At 41.9% G+C, this 16,187-nt stretch overlaps 1 protein-coding gene across 8 annotated transcripts in view; it reads right to left on the bottom strand.

Moving 5' to 3' along the window:
• Positions 1-2,372: 2,372 nt before the first annotated feature.
• Positions 2,373-16,187, bottom strand: part of JADE1 (jade family PHD finger 1) — a 135,396-nt gene continuing 121,581 nt past the window's right edge. For all 8 annotated transcript variants that reach the window (XM_086612112.1, XM_086612113.1, XM_086612115.1 and 5 more), the window contains 6 exons: positions 12,860-13,071; positions 11,251-11,418; positions 10,527-10,643; positions 6,476-7,006; positions 4,635-4,752; positions 2,373-3,729 (listed from right to left, as the gene is read on the bottom strand). In XM_086612112.1, the coding sequence (XP_086468238.1) occupies positions 2,828-3,729; positions 4,635-4,752; positions 6,476-7,006; positions 10,527-10,643; positions 11,251-11,418; positions 12,860-13,071 (2,048 nt within the window). In that variant the 3' untranslated portion in view covers positions 2,373-2,827. The remainder of the gene's footprint in view (positions 3,730-4,634; positions 4,753-6,475; positions 7,007-10,526; positions 10,644-11,250; positions 11,419-12,859; positions 13,072-16,187) is intronic.

Genomic DNA, 16,187 nt, shown 5'->3' with positions numbered 1-16,187 from the left:
GAAATTGTTCAGATCATTGCAGTGAAGCATTTATGTAAAATTTCAAACAAAGTAACTGCTGCAAATCCTAAAACACTGCTGGCAAGGAAACTGCAAAAATGTACAGCATTTATTCACATACAGACAAAAAGGCACAAAATTCTACTGAATATTTTAACAAAAAATACAGCCGTCTTCAACTAGGTCTTTATAAATACTTCAAAAAAGGGAGAAAATAAATACAGGATTGGGCCATGTAATATAAAATAGTCATCTCTACATATACTTTTTATTTCTATCTGTTTCTCTTCATGCACCTTTTTTAATTGATTTCAGCTGAATGGACACCAAAGCTAGGCACATAGTGAAAAATCTTCTGTACAAGATTTTACAAACGTAATGACAATTATCTCAAATTTCTGAACTTCAGATTTATACACAACACGTATAACCCTTCATTTAGATTTGTGTGAGTTTGTAACCTAACAAACGGCATTCCAGGCAACTTGACAGAAGTTCAACTAACCTACAGCTGGACAGAACACACCGATCATAATCAAAGATCTCTTGGTCAGTCTGCACAAGGAAAGGTTATGCTTAAAAACAGAAATTCAGCAAATGGTTCTATCCCGGTAAAATACAGGGGAGGGTTTGTATCGTCACTGCTGTACTTACGACACCTCTTCTGCTGAGCGCTAAGCACGGGAGACACAACTAACCTACAGAGCTGGTCATACTGCGGTCTTCCTAACAGCTTTTTTGGTTTTGGTTCAGCTGAACTTGAAACATTAGAAAGCTTATTAACCTAAATGTCGGGGAGCAAAACAGGTAAGGCATTAACTCTGCACAATGTTAGCATTCAGAATAGTGCAAATTAACAAGGTACCTCTTCCAAAATGGTGCGAGGTTAAATGCTTACTAGAATCAAAATTTAGATTATTCCATTTATGGCTTGACAAACGGTTCCCTATATGGTCATGAGCTTCTTTTATACAGAAAATAACAGTGCCTGTCTGGAAGACACTGTGGTATGCTGAGTAGAACTTACCTGCATTTACCTTTTGTCTGTCTGTTGTTGTTTGATCAAATAAGTACTTGTCTTTTAACACATCCCAAAAGTGACTACATCATTTCAGGTTCACCAGTGCTCTGTTTGACTTTCACCTCTGTAAGTACTGAAGTTCATCTAATGTCTTGGGACTAGCAATAGTGTTTTAAAAGTACATTAAAAGTACATTAACTTACACAACAGTCCCCCTTCTCAACATCATCCCAAAAGGTTAAGACTTCCGAGTTGTTTTAAAACAAATGATAGGGATGCATTCTGTTGAAATATTTAATTAAGGAATAACTTGCATAGCAAAATGGCATGGGTTTTTTTGATTGAATCCTCTGGAAGACTCACGGTAGAGTTCTACTGTGTTTTAAATGTTCCCTGCTCAAGAGGCAAGGGTCTAACATTAAAAAGTGAGTGGATGTAGTAACAGCAGGCTAGGAGTGGAGGTGGAGGGTGGAAAGGGGGTTCTTTATGCCCGTCTGTCTTAACACATCACTGCTGCAACTTTTTCACCAGTACATACCTGACTTACATCTATGCAGAATTCCAAAACGTACAGGCTCCTACCACTCCACTGTTATATGTGCACTCTACATGGTACTAAACAGTATCCTAACAATCTGTTAATATTATTGCTCATAACTTACTAGTTATTGCCATTTGCAATTATTAAAAAAGTACACAATCAGAATACGAGTTCCCTCTTCCATCAAATCTAGTCCAGAATAGAATGAAATATTTTTTTCTTTGACTGTAAAGAGCTAATCACAATTTATTGCCTTTCCATTTTATTCTATTTAAAAATATATATTCATATCCATTTTAAAGCAACCCTTTAGTGTCATAAGCCTGGCTTTCCCAATACATACCATTAGTGCATATGCGGTGGGCTTTGGGAAATCCTACTGACTAGTGCTTTAGAAATTTTTTTCTTACTTTGTCATCACATTCCTGGAGGCAGGTACCTGTCTGAACAGTGAGGGGTTGTTCCATGGGGTGCAGTAACCCACAAGCCTGTCCCCTCGCTCAGAACTGAGCCATCTGAGAGCGTCCTCCGTGCTTCTTTTTTCAAGCTGTTGCACTGTAAGGCAGCTGCAGCCCTGACCTGTCCCGTCCTCCTTCTCCAGTGTAACGTCATGGTTAAATCTCATCATCTCACAGGTGTATTTACATGTAAACTCTGGAGCTTGTGGAGGGTTTTGAGCTGCCGTCTATGCTCAAACTGAATAAAACAGAAAACATTCCGCAAACAGGAGAAAGACCTACCACCATCCAAGGCAAGTGGCCATTTGTCATGGGGTTTAGCAGTGCAGCATGGTTAAACAACCATCGTCTGTTCAGTACCCACTAGTTAAATTGAGAGCTTGTGCTTTTCCAGAAGGTAGGGGGAGGGAGTAAAATTTTATCAGTGCTTTTTAGCTAAAAGGGATGAATGCAGTCTAGTTCCCCCTACCCACCCTAGCCCCTTCTAACAGGTTTTTGTGAGTTATTTTAGTTTTCCTCACAAATCCTATTTTAGTAGTAATGTTAATTCTCTGCTTACTCAGGAAAGTTGCAAATAAAGGAGATTCAGACTTCTCAGAGAAACTAGGGGGAGATGTCAAAAAAAAACCCAGCTTTTAAGTGCATGTAAACATGTTTATACAACTCAGGAATAATGGGTGATCAATTTGTCAAGTCTGTAGCCACGTCTTAAGAACTCTCCTCTCTCACACCAATAAATAATGTGGAGTTGGCTTGTGGGCAGTGACTCTACTGAGCACGGTGCTGACACCGTGTCTCTGTGTCCAGTCAGGATGCCAGGATGCTCCTCCTGATAATGTCCGTCCTTCCACTGATAGGGCTGTTCGGACTGAGTCTCTGCTGCCTGCACTTTTTTTCAGCTACTTCAGTCTCGGAGTCGCTCATTTCAGCATCAGGGATGTACCCATCATTCTCACTGTCAGGCTTTAGCTTGCTTTTTGCCCTGTCCTTCGGTGTAACTCTGCCCATGCCCAGGTAGGGGTAGCTGGAGTTCTGGCGGCAGGTGTCCTCCAGGCTCTCGCCCTGCTGTTGCCTCTCCCTCTTCTTTGGAATTCGGAATCCGCCCCAGTTTTTCACTGGGCTTGTGGGCGTTGTAGGCACTTTAACTACTGTCTGATTAGAGTTTACTTTGACAAGACCTCCGTTGCATTTAGGCACTATATCCCTCCGTGTGCCAGGTGCTGACCTACCACTGGAGTGGTTCACAGCCCTTTTATTTTCCAGTTGCCTCTGAGAGAGTTCTGTGGGTCTCAGTGGTTTGTGGTTGTGTTTAGAAGTCTTTTCCTTTAGTTCTGCCTTGATCGCCTCACACTGTGGACGATTGTCTCTTCTTTTTCTGTGGTCTGGTATAACTATGCCATTTTTCTGCTGGGCTGATACAATCCGTGTTTCTGCAAAGGTCTTGTCAAAATTTAAAAAGCCCCCTGGAGCTGCACCACCTTCCCTTTGGCTGGGCTGCCTCAGCATGGATTTGCTGTCATTCCCAGAGCTGTTTCTTACTCTGTCTCTCTTGTGTGGTTTTTTCAAAGGGTGGGTTAGAGATGTGCCCATTTGTTTCCTGAAGAATGCAGAATGCCATTTCAAATCCTCTATCTTAGGGGCATTAGGGCTCAAAGATGGACTATTGAACAACACCGTGTTTTCCACTGAGGAGACGGAGGAAGGCACACCTAAATGTAAGCAAATCAAGTTAAAGTTAAGCAGTTCTGTGTCTGGGTAAAAACCACTTTTGAATGTACCTGTTTTACCTCTGTTCCTTAGGCCTGACGTTCTTCAGCATAAATGGGTATTTGGCTGCCTCTCCATCACCTTTACACCACCATTACACGGCTATGCTGTGGTTTCACAACATACTGCTGTAGTTTACTTTCCTGTAGCCGTGCTGCACCTAATTACCTAATTACACACGTAGCAAAGACAAATCCTAGCATGACTGTATCCAGCAAGACAGAGAGACTCCTCTGGGGGGAGAGGGGGGGCAGCAACCAGCAAGTGGATCTGATTTCTTCTGTCTAAAATATGGTTTATGGGTTACTGAATACTTTGATAATCTAGTTAATGCAGGAACTTTGTTCATCCTTCTGAGAAACGACTACTGTCAATGAGATTAGGCAGAAAAAAACATGTTGTTTTAAAACCAGTGTGCTACTTTTTCAAAATTCATTTTCTTTAATCTGCCATCTATGGTGCAAAGCAGCACATATAGAACACTAATGCAGCAGCACTAATACACCACAGACTTACTGGGTACCATATGGCACCTCGATGTAAGTCAGGGTCTTTCTGTCACAAGGAGTCAAAGAATCACACCAGAAACATCTGAAGCAGCAAGCCATCCAGTGCCCCGTGGATAAGAACGCAGACTTACCCATCTCTATAGCAATGTGCCCACTATTAGAGCTACACAGATTCTCATTTGTTTCTTCCAATCTGCTGATACGTGGTGGACTACACAAGATCTTAACAAGAGTAACTGAGGTCCTGTTTGTCCTTCAAAATTACTCATTGGCCTGTAACCAAACCCTCATTGCTTATGCCTGTGGTCTTAGGTGACAAAGATAACACCAAAGCATACCTGAAACTCTGTCTTGTTCCAGCTGCTTTGCGCAAACATTAAATATCTGTTCTTGAACTTTGCAAACAGATCTCTTGATTTTTTCCCTTCGGGTCACCATGTAAGTGAGATTACGCACCTAGAACACATTAAGTTGATTAGTTTCACAAGAATTATGTTTCTATTATGTTGTCAATCTGTGCTTTGAATTAATTCAGTTTAAGTTCCAGACACCATTTAAACAAGTTAGTAAGGTATTTAAATTTAACCATCTTCAACATGCTTAGAAAAGAGTCTAAAATAACATTTAATTAACAGATCACTCCATCACATTTGGGAGGCCTACAGCACAAAAGTCCTGTGAACACCTGCATGATGTGTGCGTGTATATGTAAACACACATATACACAGAGGAAATCTATAGAAGTGGTGGAAATGCTTAAATATACTCAGTATTAAATAGCCTAGCACCATTTGCTGCTTACTGTTTGAGACACAACAGAAAATTATACTTAATTAATAGCATGAAAATGCAGAGAGCTGTTCAACAGCACCAGTCTTTCTGATGACCCTGCCACTGCAGTATGATTGATCAAAGGAAGGCAGGCCAGTCTGTTCCTGCCACAGCACAATGAAGGTAGCAGGAACTGGAAACAATAATAAAATAATTTCCACTATCAATCAGGTCTTTTTAGAAGAAAAGTACATTTCTACCCTTAAAATGTGACTGTCTAATCTAGACAGCTGTTTAAGTTTCACAACAACCGCTCTTGTAGAGCTTAGAAGTTACTTCTCTCCCAGATGAGAGAAGTATACGAGGGTATTTCCAAGGCTCCTCTCCCAGTTCAGTGTGGCTGCATACAGCATGGTGCTCTGTGGATTACAACCTTGCAGGCTGATCTCACAACCATTAAGGAGGAGAAGTTCAAGAAGTGTGACTGGTTTTGCTGAGATCCTACTCTATTTCAGGCTTCCAGTCCCAGAACAGCCAGTACTTTAACTGTCACTACTCTGTGGATGTGAATTAGACGGGATCCATCTAGCCTGGTACCCTTTCTGATACAGTCCACAGCCTTTTGCTCTTTGCCTCGTCTGATCCAAGCTGCCCAACAGATGTGTCATGTCCACAGAAGTACCTGTTTCATTAGTTGAACTGGATGACACAATTTCAAAATCTGTTTCTAGATGGATGACACATGTCATTCATAATCAATAAACAGGAGAAAAAAAAAAAACATAGGCCTCATTTTTTATTTTTTTTCACCCCAGTTACCCTGGAGGTACAATCAGTGGGAACAACGAAGTAGTAAATATTAAAAAATATTACTAGAATCATGTATCCTGTTTTGACATCACACTTAAAAATGGAAAGGATACATACAGAACAGTTTAAGATCCAGTGAACATGGTGACAAACAACTTATTTAGCTCACCAAAGAGAAGATTAAAAAATCTTGAGCACACGGAGCAGAACCAAAAGATACTAGGTAACAGCTATCCCACCGAGCTAGAAAAGGCTAAAAAAGCTGCAGCTGGAGGTTGCAGTACAGTCCACAGCCATCCATGTTGATAAGTAAAAAAGCCTAAGCAGAAATACAACCATCCAGTTATAAGGAGATTGGATGCTACACACCAAGACCTGCTGGGCCTGTGGACTAACCCTCCATTTGAAAAAGGTAATGGATGTAACCGCTGTGCTCTGTAGAAATTTAGTGTTAACCATCTTCTCTGAAAACACAACTTTGGGTTAAGACGCAGCGTGGAACGCCTGTGTGCAAGAGCGGTACCGGGGAGCGCGGTTTGGAAACTCGCTAAGGAAGGCCAGCGCACCTCGCGCAGGCACAGGCAGTGCAGTGGCTTACCCGCTCTAGATCCTGCCGCAGGTGTGTGAAGAGCTGCAATCTTCTGAACAGAACGTCCTGTTCCCGTTTAGCCAGATTGTCCTCTTCATCCTTCTTTGGGGTAATCAAAGGCTTATTGAAGTTGGCTTTTCTCTTCAGCTTCCAGTACTCGTAAAGGAATCCCACCAGCTCCTCAGGCAGCCGCAGCGCTTTAGCCACTTCCAAAGACTCAACAAACGTATAGAACTCATCCTCTAGCTGCTGGAGCTTTTGCTTGCGGAGGCTGACTCTGTGGGCCTCCTCCTGGTTTTGATCCATGCTGTGAAAAGGGTCGACGTGGGCAGGAAGAGAGCTGTCCTGAATCCCGTTCCCATTCTCCTGGCTTGGGCTTTCGTTGAAAGTCTCGTCGTCTGCTTTCTTTGTGGAGCTGTGCTTGGGACAGTACGACTTAAATTTCACCTCATCGTTCTCCGCCAGTATGGTCTTCATCTCCAAGCCACGGTCAAACGCACAGGTGACGTGAAAGGCTGTTCTGCAGTTCTTCACAGAACACTACAGAAATTAAGTTAAAATTAATCACATATAAATTTCAGAAGCCACACTGCCTAGAACTATTCAAGCAGCCAGGACTGCTTTGGAAGAACCACCCTGTTACTGCACGCTGCTTCGAAGATGCATGTGCTTTCTTGCTCTCTTTTAATTAGGTTTATGATTTGGTGCTTTCAGGCCAGACAGCGATCCAGGGGGACAGGAGTGGTTAACCCTCCCACGCCCAGTCACGCTATTCAAAAACCAGCAAATCCACACGGAGCGAACTTAACCGTCACTGGGGCCACCAAAGGAAAATGTTGCCCCTTTGAGCATGAGGGAGGGAGGAAAACATCTTGGTGGCTCCAGGCCAGGCTGGTACTTTTTGGCTGGTACTTTTTAATTAAAAGTCTTTCTCAGCACCTGGACTCCTGCTACCCAAAAGGCCTCAACCAAGCAGAATTTTTTTTTCCTGTTATCCCAGTTTTGTAATGTCAAATATTAAATCCTTGTCAATCACTACTTCACTGACTACAGCCTTCACTTCACCCGGGGCACGAGGAGAACAGGAAATTCAATTTTTTTGTCATTTTTCTTCCCTCCCAGTGAACCCAGCTGTCACAGAGCACTGGGCACTAGTTCAGCTGATTTAGCACTTCATTTCAATTATATGTAACTTCCTCTTGCAAAATGCTGTCATAGCTACTACCAGCCACAAACTGGAAGATTTAAATATATATATAGGTATGTATAGGCTCACACACATACACATGCATTTGTATCAGCTCACACCTCTACCTCCAGTGGAAAGAATGTGGAGTGGAAATGAGCATTAGTGCTATTAACTAGGAGGAAACAAAACTATGCTTAACCCGAGTCACCTAACCTTAAAGAGAAATGCCTTGCACTGGGATGTTTATACAGTACTTTGTAAAGAAGCCAAATATCTTTCTCCTCTGGGTTTTCCAGCTCAGGTTGACTCAGCAGCCAGATGGCATATAAAAGTACACCACGGTTTTAAACTGCACAAGTTTGAAATGAACATTCTTTAATAAAATCAACATATTAAAAGAAAGAAAAAGATACCAAAGCATCTTTTTCCTGTTCCTGTCTTACTAACAAACAGGGCAAACACAGCCCAGTACTTTAGCCATGGTTTCCAGGCTGCTATCATTTAGAATAATAGCTCTTAGTGTGGTTAATGTTTTATTGGGAGAAGAAGGGGAAAGCCTGTCTCATCAGAAGGAAATCTGCTGAACCTGGGAGAATCATACAGTCCCCCTTTTCCCAGCTTACTGCAGCTGTTCTCTGCCCAGTCTGACACATACTTCCAGCTGCTGGATTTTCTAATTGTGGTGCACATCTCGTAACATCTCTGGAGGATCTCTCTCTCTCTCAGTTCATCCAGTTAATGCTAATTCCTTTCTATTACGGTGGTTTTTTATAATGTTCTTCTCTGCTGTATAGAATTTCACAACACAAATCTAAATATTTCTCACTGCTAGCTTTAATGACACCAAGATTTACACAACTCCTATAAAATGTCAGGCACAACTAGTTTTTTGGTCTCTCCCCTGTCATTTCAAATGTAGAACTGTCTGAAGTGGCAGCCAACGTGCCTGCATGTCATCCTGTGTCATCACTAGAAGGGGAGAGGTGCTATCAGAAGAAATATGGAAGGATGCTCCCCGCTCCCCTGCACACCAACATACATAAATACTCAAATGTTCAACTTAAAACTACAGTAAGCTGCCCCTCAGAACAGGCCTGGAGAATGCACAAAACAGTTTCAACTACAAAACAGCGGCCAAGAGGAAGGGGACAGCTCTGCAAGGAGGTATTACAATTGCAAATTTATATGCTATGGACAGATTTATTTTCTCTACTTAACAGTTACTATTTTACACATTCCTTAAATGGAAACGGACTGATAGGTTTCACTGGAACTACTGCTGCATTGCTGTTTCACAACTTTCTCCGGCAACCTCATCAAATGACTCAGAGCAGAGGAAAAACGGAAATGCATAAACCCTAATTTTAAAAAAATGTAAGACTTTAGAAATTCCTGTGCCTTAATGCTGGTCTTACCATCACAGACCCTGTAACTAGGCTAGCCACAGAACAGAAAGAGCTCTACTTCTTCTGACTTCTCATGAGACAGTAATATCTTCCTGTCTGTTGCAGGGAGCTTTCTGAATATCACTTCACTGAGGTACACAAAGCACTTTGAAGGTGAAGAACATTACCACAACAGTAAGCTACACTTTACTGTCTTTTTCTACACAATCACAACACTGCCCCAAGTGGGTCACCTGTCCGTGCTCTTGTCATTTGTTCTCAAGTAAAGTACATCAAAGTTTTGTCTCGTGTCTCAGGAAACCAAGTATTGCCTCTTTCCAAAATCTGCAGCTTGGTAATGGGTTTTCTCAGTCTCTCTAGGTTTTGAAATTGTCCTTGAAATTATTTAACATTTCTGAGTGATTTTGCACTGTAAAGGATCTGCAAGTGCTTTACAGCTAACAACACAATAAAATATGCACGTGACACCACACTGCCCAGTCTGAAACACTCTGGTGCAGATCAACTCAGTTTTTAACAGCGACAATTCACAGGCTACGGTGAGAAAGGCTGAATCCACATCCAATTGAGACTGCAGAGAGAATTTCGCAAGTATGTAATGAGACAAACTGGCACTGACCCAAGAATGTGAGTTGCTGGTATGGAACAAATGGCTTTACAGCGCTGCCTTTATTGTTTCATTATTTATTGCATACGGAAATCATTCTTTTTCAAACTATGAAGACTAGACATTTGTTTTGATTCTTCCCCATCTTGCTGGTTTGGGCAATCGTCATCCCTGAGCTCAAGCGAGTACCAGAAGCCAGAACGATAACGTGGCACTGCTTCTACAGCAATTGTGAACTGGGAAACTCACACCCAGGAAATGCTCTTCCCTTTAGAAACACCAAGAGCTCCAGAATCTACGCACAACCAATGGGAGAAATAGGGCACATTTCCTCAGCTTGTGGCTTGCTTGAATCTCAGGGCAGACTGGTCAAACAATCTGGTTCTTTCCTATTGCTCAAAAAGCCTAATATTAAATGGTCAGATACTGTCCTCAGCAACTTAAAAACTGGACCAAGAATAGAACAGTTACAGAAAAACCAGTTACAGCCAGAACAGTCCACTGTTAAGTAGTACCTAAAATTAGAAACTCAAAGGTACAACTAGCTTTATCAAAGTGGAGGTGTTCACTTCCACTGACTTCACCAAGAGCTGGGCAAGCTCAGGACATTCAAAATTTCAATGTAATTAAGCATTATCAGTGTATCTAGAAATTAGGAAGTCTTATGGGATGACCTGGCTATTATTATTAAAATTGTACTAGAAAGTAAGAGCACACTAACATTCAAAAGCACTTTGTGTGCAATTAATCCATAGTAACGAACAGGTAATCAAAGAAAGTTTCCTGCAGATACACATTTTGTCTATCTGCTAAAAACCAACAAAACAAAACACACGGACATTTGTGTGATTGTATTACCTGTATAGAAGCTCCAACTTTTTCATTACAAAGGCTGCACACCAGTGCCCATCTACTGCTGGGAATGTGAGATACCTTTGTAATGGGCTCCATTTTTTCTGGGCTTCCAATGCTCACCTAAGAGAAAAAAGGTTAGAAAAACACAGAGTGACTATTACACTGTTAACTGAAAAGGGAAACTATTTCATCCAAGAAATCAAATTCCTTGAGTGCATACACAAAATTACCGTGTTCCAAGTTCCTCAGTTTATACGAAACTAAAAAAATTCCTTTTTTAAAAAATCAGTTTCTCGCTGCATGAACAAAACAGTTTCACGGTGAAGCCCTCCAGTTTATCATTCAGGACAAATATTTCGATTATGAGAACCCACAGGAATTCTCACTGTCACATACAAACCTCCCTGATACACCTTTAACATTCCATTTACAAAATAAAACAGTACTTTGTGTGCTTGTTCAATGAGCTTTGCCAGCAGCAAAGGCCTAATTTTTTGAGGCCTAATTTTGGTTGACAAACGTAACGTAATTACTTTCTTTACAGATGATGCTTCATGCTGCCAGACTGTAGATCTAATTGAAAATCTTTTATACTGTCTTCCTAAGAACTACCATATATATGCTACTCTCAGTGTAGCAGCACACACTAGGCTGAGCAATGGTTTTAATGGATTTCTTCTCTCCTAGAATCACTGCTGCCCTGAACTCCCAGAGGATCGGCACCTACCTCTGGAATCCACAGAGCACAGCTAACGTGGACCCACTTGGTGCCACTCCGGGTCGGCTTCATGGCACCACCCTTCTTGGGACACAGCAAACACTTGGGCTGAACGCCAAGCGCGCAGGTCCTGCACAGCCAGCTGCCCTCTGGCACCTTCAGGATCCCGTAACATGCCTGTATTCCCATTTACAGAAACGGGAAAGAAAACAAAGGAAACAACACGTGTTTCTGTTACTTTTTAGCTGTTTACACGTAGCCTCTCACAACTCTCAAAATATTTTCTATGGAATTACTAACACTATAGAAATGATAGCTTGTGGAGGATCTCGGGACGCTTTCATAAACTTAGCCAAGAGCATTACCCATTCTTTCCCCAGAAAGATCTTTCAGTGAAAGGAGCAGAAGTCATGACCAGCGGTTATGCAACAAACCACTGCCCACTTCAACCGGGAAAACGAATGTGTTTACCAGCGCAAGGGAACTTCCAGCAGACAACCCTGCCATCGGTGAGCCAGGACAAAGTTCGGTATCACAGAGACTACACGTAACAGGAACTAATTCAAAAGGCAGGAACGACAAGTTCAAGAGCTCTGCTGTGCAACGCTCAATGTTATTCCAAAGCATTGGAGGTTACTTCTTATTCAGAGGGAAAAGTGCAGAACAGCAACTAACAAAGATCACTTTTTTCAGAAGATTGCATCTCTATGGAGACCTCTGTCCAAATTACTGTCAATTTTAACCTGCTTAAGTTTCAGATTTGATGTGATCAGAGAGTAAGAATCAGAGAACTGCTACAGGTCTAAAAACGTCCACTTCACTCTGAGTATCTTGCAAGATAGCCACCTGTACTTTACAGCCATCACAGGTGTATTTCTTTATCATTAACACCAAGGCATTTAAGTAACACGTGCAAGAAAATGCCATTCTCACTCATCGGACAACAGTTTTCCGAACACTCAATGACAAAGCAAACTTCTTAAAGCTGGGAAGGAAGGACAGGCTGATAGGAAGGCATCTGCCACAGTCAGAAGCATCCACAGAAACACATAAGCTAAAATTGCATCTGTTCTTTCACACTAAGACTTCTCAACTGCCACAAAAAGGTGGCATGTAATGGTGCTTCATTAGCTCAGCTCAGGTCGGTAGGTTCTCCATTAAATTAAAATAACTGTAACAAATCCTACCTGTGTCCCTACTGATTGCCTGAAAGTTCTTTTTTCCCTCTCTGCTGAGCCCAGGTGGCTGATACTAAAGGTGTGTTAGCCCCAGAAGCGTGCAGAAAGAGGAAAAGAATATAGCAAGAGAAGTAAGCAGGTGAGAATGTACAACAAGACACGAGTATGCTTTGAGGAGGCTATTCCTCACCCTCTAACTTCCTCCACACAGACACAATACCACGTTTAACCCTCTTAGCATGACATTTCTAGAGTAGCATGTAACAATACTTCTCAATTACATAATTTCTAAATTCATCCCACCACTCAATGGTGAACTCTGGCAGAACTTAACAGATCAATGTCTGTCACTGGAAAAAATCCAACCTGTTATCTTTAATGGTTTGGAAAAGTTTCCATCACCACTCATACACTCTCCCATTGTGCCCTGGCCGCCATACCTGGTGCACACAGATATTGCATTTGTCACAAAACACCATTTCGTTGCCATCTTCACCATCTGGCGACTGACAGACGTCACAGACAACATCTTCGTCATATTCAATCCCAAGGCCTTCTTCCGTCTCGATGGCATGATTCATGTTATCGTAGCATCGTTGTTCAAACTCCTCTACGACCCTTTCCATCGTGTACTCGTCCAGCTCAGGCATCCCTGGGAAACAGGAGTTGTTACTTTTTTAAACATAAGAGCGACAACCATCACCACGCAAAAGTCAGCTTCTTTTTTAACACTGAGTAGATAGAGCTGACCCACTCACGTACATATGCCATTTCTAAAAATCATGCCTATTCCAGCATAAAGTAGGTAAACTGTAAAAAAAAAAAAAAAGTCAAGTCTTTTAATTGTATTAAACTAACAGAAGCAGAGTATCCACCAAACTGATCTTTCAAAATCCTGAGAAAAACTTTCATAAACTGATTTTGGCTTCCTCATGTTGTTCTCATTTTTCTTTCTGGGACGGCATTGTCTATGGCTTTTGCTTCAATTTTGAAACCTAGATAAAAGGTAAAAAGATTTGAGAGTGCTTTGAACCAAAAGTGATGGGGGTAGAGGGGGGAAATCAAGACAAAATCTGCTACGATACTTGCAGCAAACACAGTTTCTAACAACAGTTGTTGGTTTTTACAAGTTCCAACCCAAAACGGTGCAACCCCAACTGAGGTCTCCATCAGACTCTGCTACACCAATAAGTTAAGTTTGTTTTACAAAGCAAAAAACACAGCTGTAATAAAAGCAACTACAAATCTGGGACAATAAATAAACGCAACATCTAATCTGGGATTTGGTCTTTTCAAACAGCATCCATTACAAAACAATTCATGACACCACAGCTACAGGCTGATGACTTTATAGTATTCAATAATCCAAATTTGTTAATTACATTAAACTACTATTACAGACCTAAAAGAATATCTATCATAGAAGCAGCGAGAAATATATCAAACAAGAGCACAGTGCTTCCCCCTCTGGCTTCATCTCTCACTTGCCATGCCAATGAGGTGACTGTAACACTTAAAGATTGGTGTAGCACCAACTTCTAACTACAACATCATACCACACAAACACCCATGAAACCAAGAAAGCTATACCACTGCAAACAGCCATCTTCCTCTTGCCAAGTCAGTTTAGCACAAGAATATCCACATACTTAAATCGCTACAATGAAGCACAGGCTTAGGAGGTCCTGCTTTTGGTCTGATTCCCAACACCTAACATTTTCTGTGACATACAGAAGGTGGCAACCTCACGATGTATGTTTTAACAAGAGAATCCTCCCTTTGGCTCTCCCTGTGGATAACTGAGGCATAAATTCCACAAAAGGAAGAAGAAAAAAACCTCTCTAGCTCCCTCAGATCGGAAGACACACACTCTACAGAAACACTTCCAGCTTCCCTTACTGACAGGTAAACCCTTGCAGCAGAGATCAATGCATCCCATACTAACCCAAACCGAGCAGCTGAAAAGTAGTAGGAGGGAACATCCAAAATCCTGCTGATGAAAGCGAGTGAATTTTGCCCTGCGGTCCAGAAATACTGCACCATCAAAGCAGATGATGTCAGATTTTAGACCGTTTTGCAGCTAAATTCTAACCTCACAATCGCTATCACTTTATTAAAAAAAAAAAAAACACGAGATATGTCATTGACTGTGCATTTGTAAGGGTTAAAAAAGGGAATTAAGGGGCTGTGGCTTCAGTTCAAAAGTTTACATTTGTTCTTTTGAAGACAGAATATACATTTTTCAGTACCTGAAGAACTCCAACAGGTATCAAAGAAAACACAGGGAATTCACAGCTGCAGGGACACCATAAAGAAAGTGCTACAGCTGCAGATCAGGAAACAGTTCACTTTTCAAATGCCCATTAATAGCACCTGTAGAGCACGGTGGCTGACAGAGCACCCAGGTACATGTTTCAAAACTCCCAACACTGCCTGGCACTGGCAGGAGCATTTCCTTCCCTCTGTGTAAAGCCAAACTGAGTGGATAAAGACTTGGAGCAAACGAACTACAAGAAACCATGCCAAAACACAACATCTAAGATCAGGTCTGTCAAATTCTAGCTGTTCATTGTTTCAGGTGCGAGATGTTCTTTTGAAGGTTATGTTGGTGCAGCAAAACAGCTACCACAGGGCTTCCTGCACAGGTACGCATCTGCACAGTCAAGAGCCCCTCTTGTGCGCTTTATCACTAACGCTATTCACACCCCAGCGTGGTAGCCCTCCTCTGGTTTTGGCAAAAGAGACAGACAGAGGGGATTATCTACACTGGATAGATGGATATCAATTATAAATCGTAAGAAGTATTTTTAATTTTTCTTTGAAGCGAGCTAAGGGGACTTGCTGCTGCTGTTTTGCTGAAGGTAACTGCAAAGGTAACCTAACCTCTTGAATCATCAACTGTTTTGAAATCATCCAAGCCCAACAGTAAACCTGAGCAGGCCTGACTCAAGATCTAGAAAAAAGGCCTGGGTAGCAGACCAGGTCAAGGCTGGGTCATCTGTTTCTTCCATATGTGGGTTTAAAAAGGAGAATCTGTTACAAATGGTCAGTTTGTGGTTTACCAGGTCTGGAGCCATGCCACACATGGGGCTACTGCCAGGTAAAACCCGTATGACTAAACTGTAACCCAAAGCAGGGAACTGCCACAGTGCTAAAAGAGGAATCAAGTGTTCACCAACATGTCCAAACCTCTTCCATCTGGCACAGCATCTTTTCCCTTACCTAAACAACGTGGTAAAAGTTCCTCTGCAATTCCATTGAACTCCTCTCCTGAAGCACACACCTTACCAAATAAATGTTCCTGTTCTTGCCCTCCTCCCGTCCTCCTTCCCACACACAAGCTATCCTGTAGAAAGGGGAACAGTTGCTCCCCTTGCGACAGCTCCTCTTCCTGCTTCACAACTGGAGCACACAGTCACAGTAAGGTTTGGGAGGTTCCTCCAATAAATTACTGCAGGAATTCCTTACTATCTCATTCCCTGCACAATTCAGCTGGGATACGTTCTCTAAAACTCCCAAGACTCCTTGTCTACCTTCTTCGCACTGACCACCACTATCTAAAACAATGATACAGACATGTGACACAGAGAAAAAGAAATAAATAAAACCAGAACTAACTGGAAAAACTACCTGAATGGTCTATCATGTTCTTTTCAAGGACCTTGATCGCAAAATGGGAACTTTGTAAGAATTCCCTTTTGAAATGGAAAGCAGCAGAGAACCACATGGCCAGATTCTGACCTGGTCTAAGTACATACAACATACAAG

The sequence above is a fragment of the Tauraco erythrolophus genome, chromosome 5 (assembly GCF_009769465.1).
Source record: "Tauraco erythrolophus isolate bTauEry1 chromosome 5, bTauEry1.pri, whole genome shotgun sequence".
NCBI lineage: Eukaryota > Metazoa > Chordata > Aves > Musophagiformes > Musophagidae > Tauraco > Tauraco erythrolophus.
This window is presented reverse-complemented; position numbering and strand designations above follow the sequence as displayed.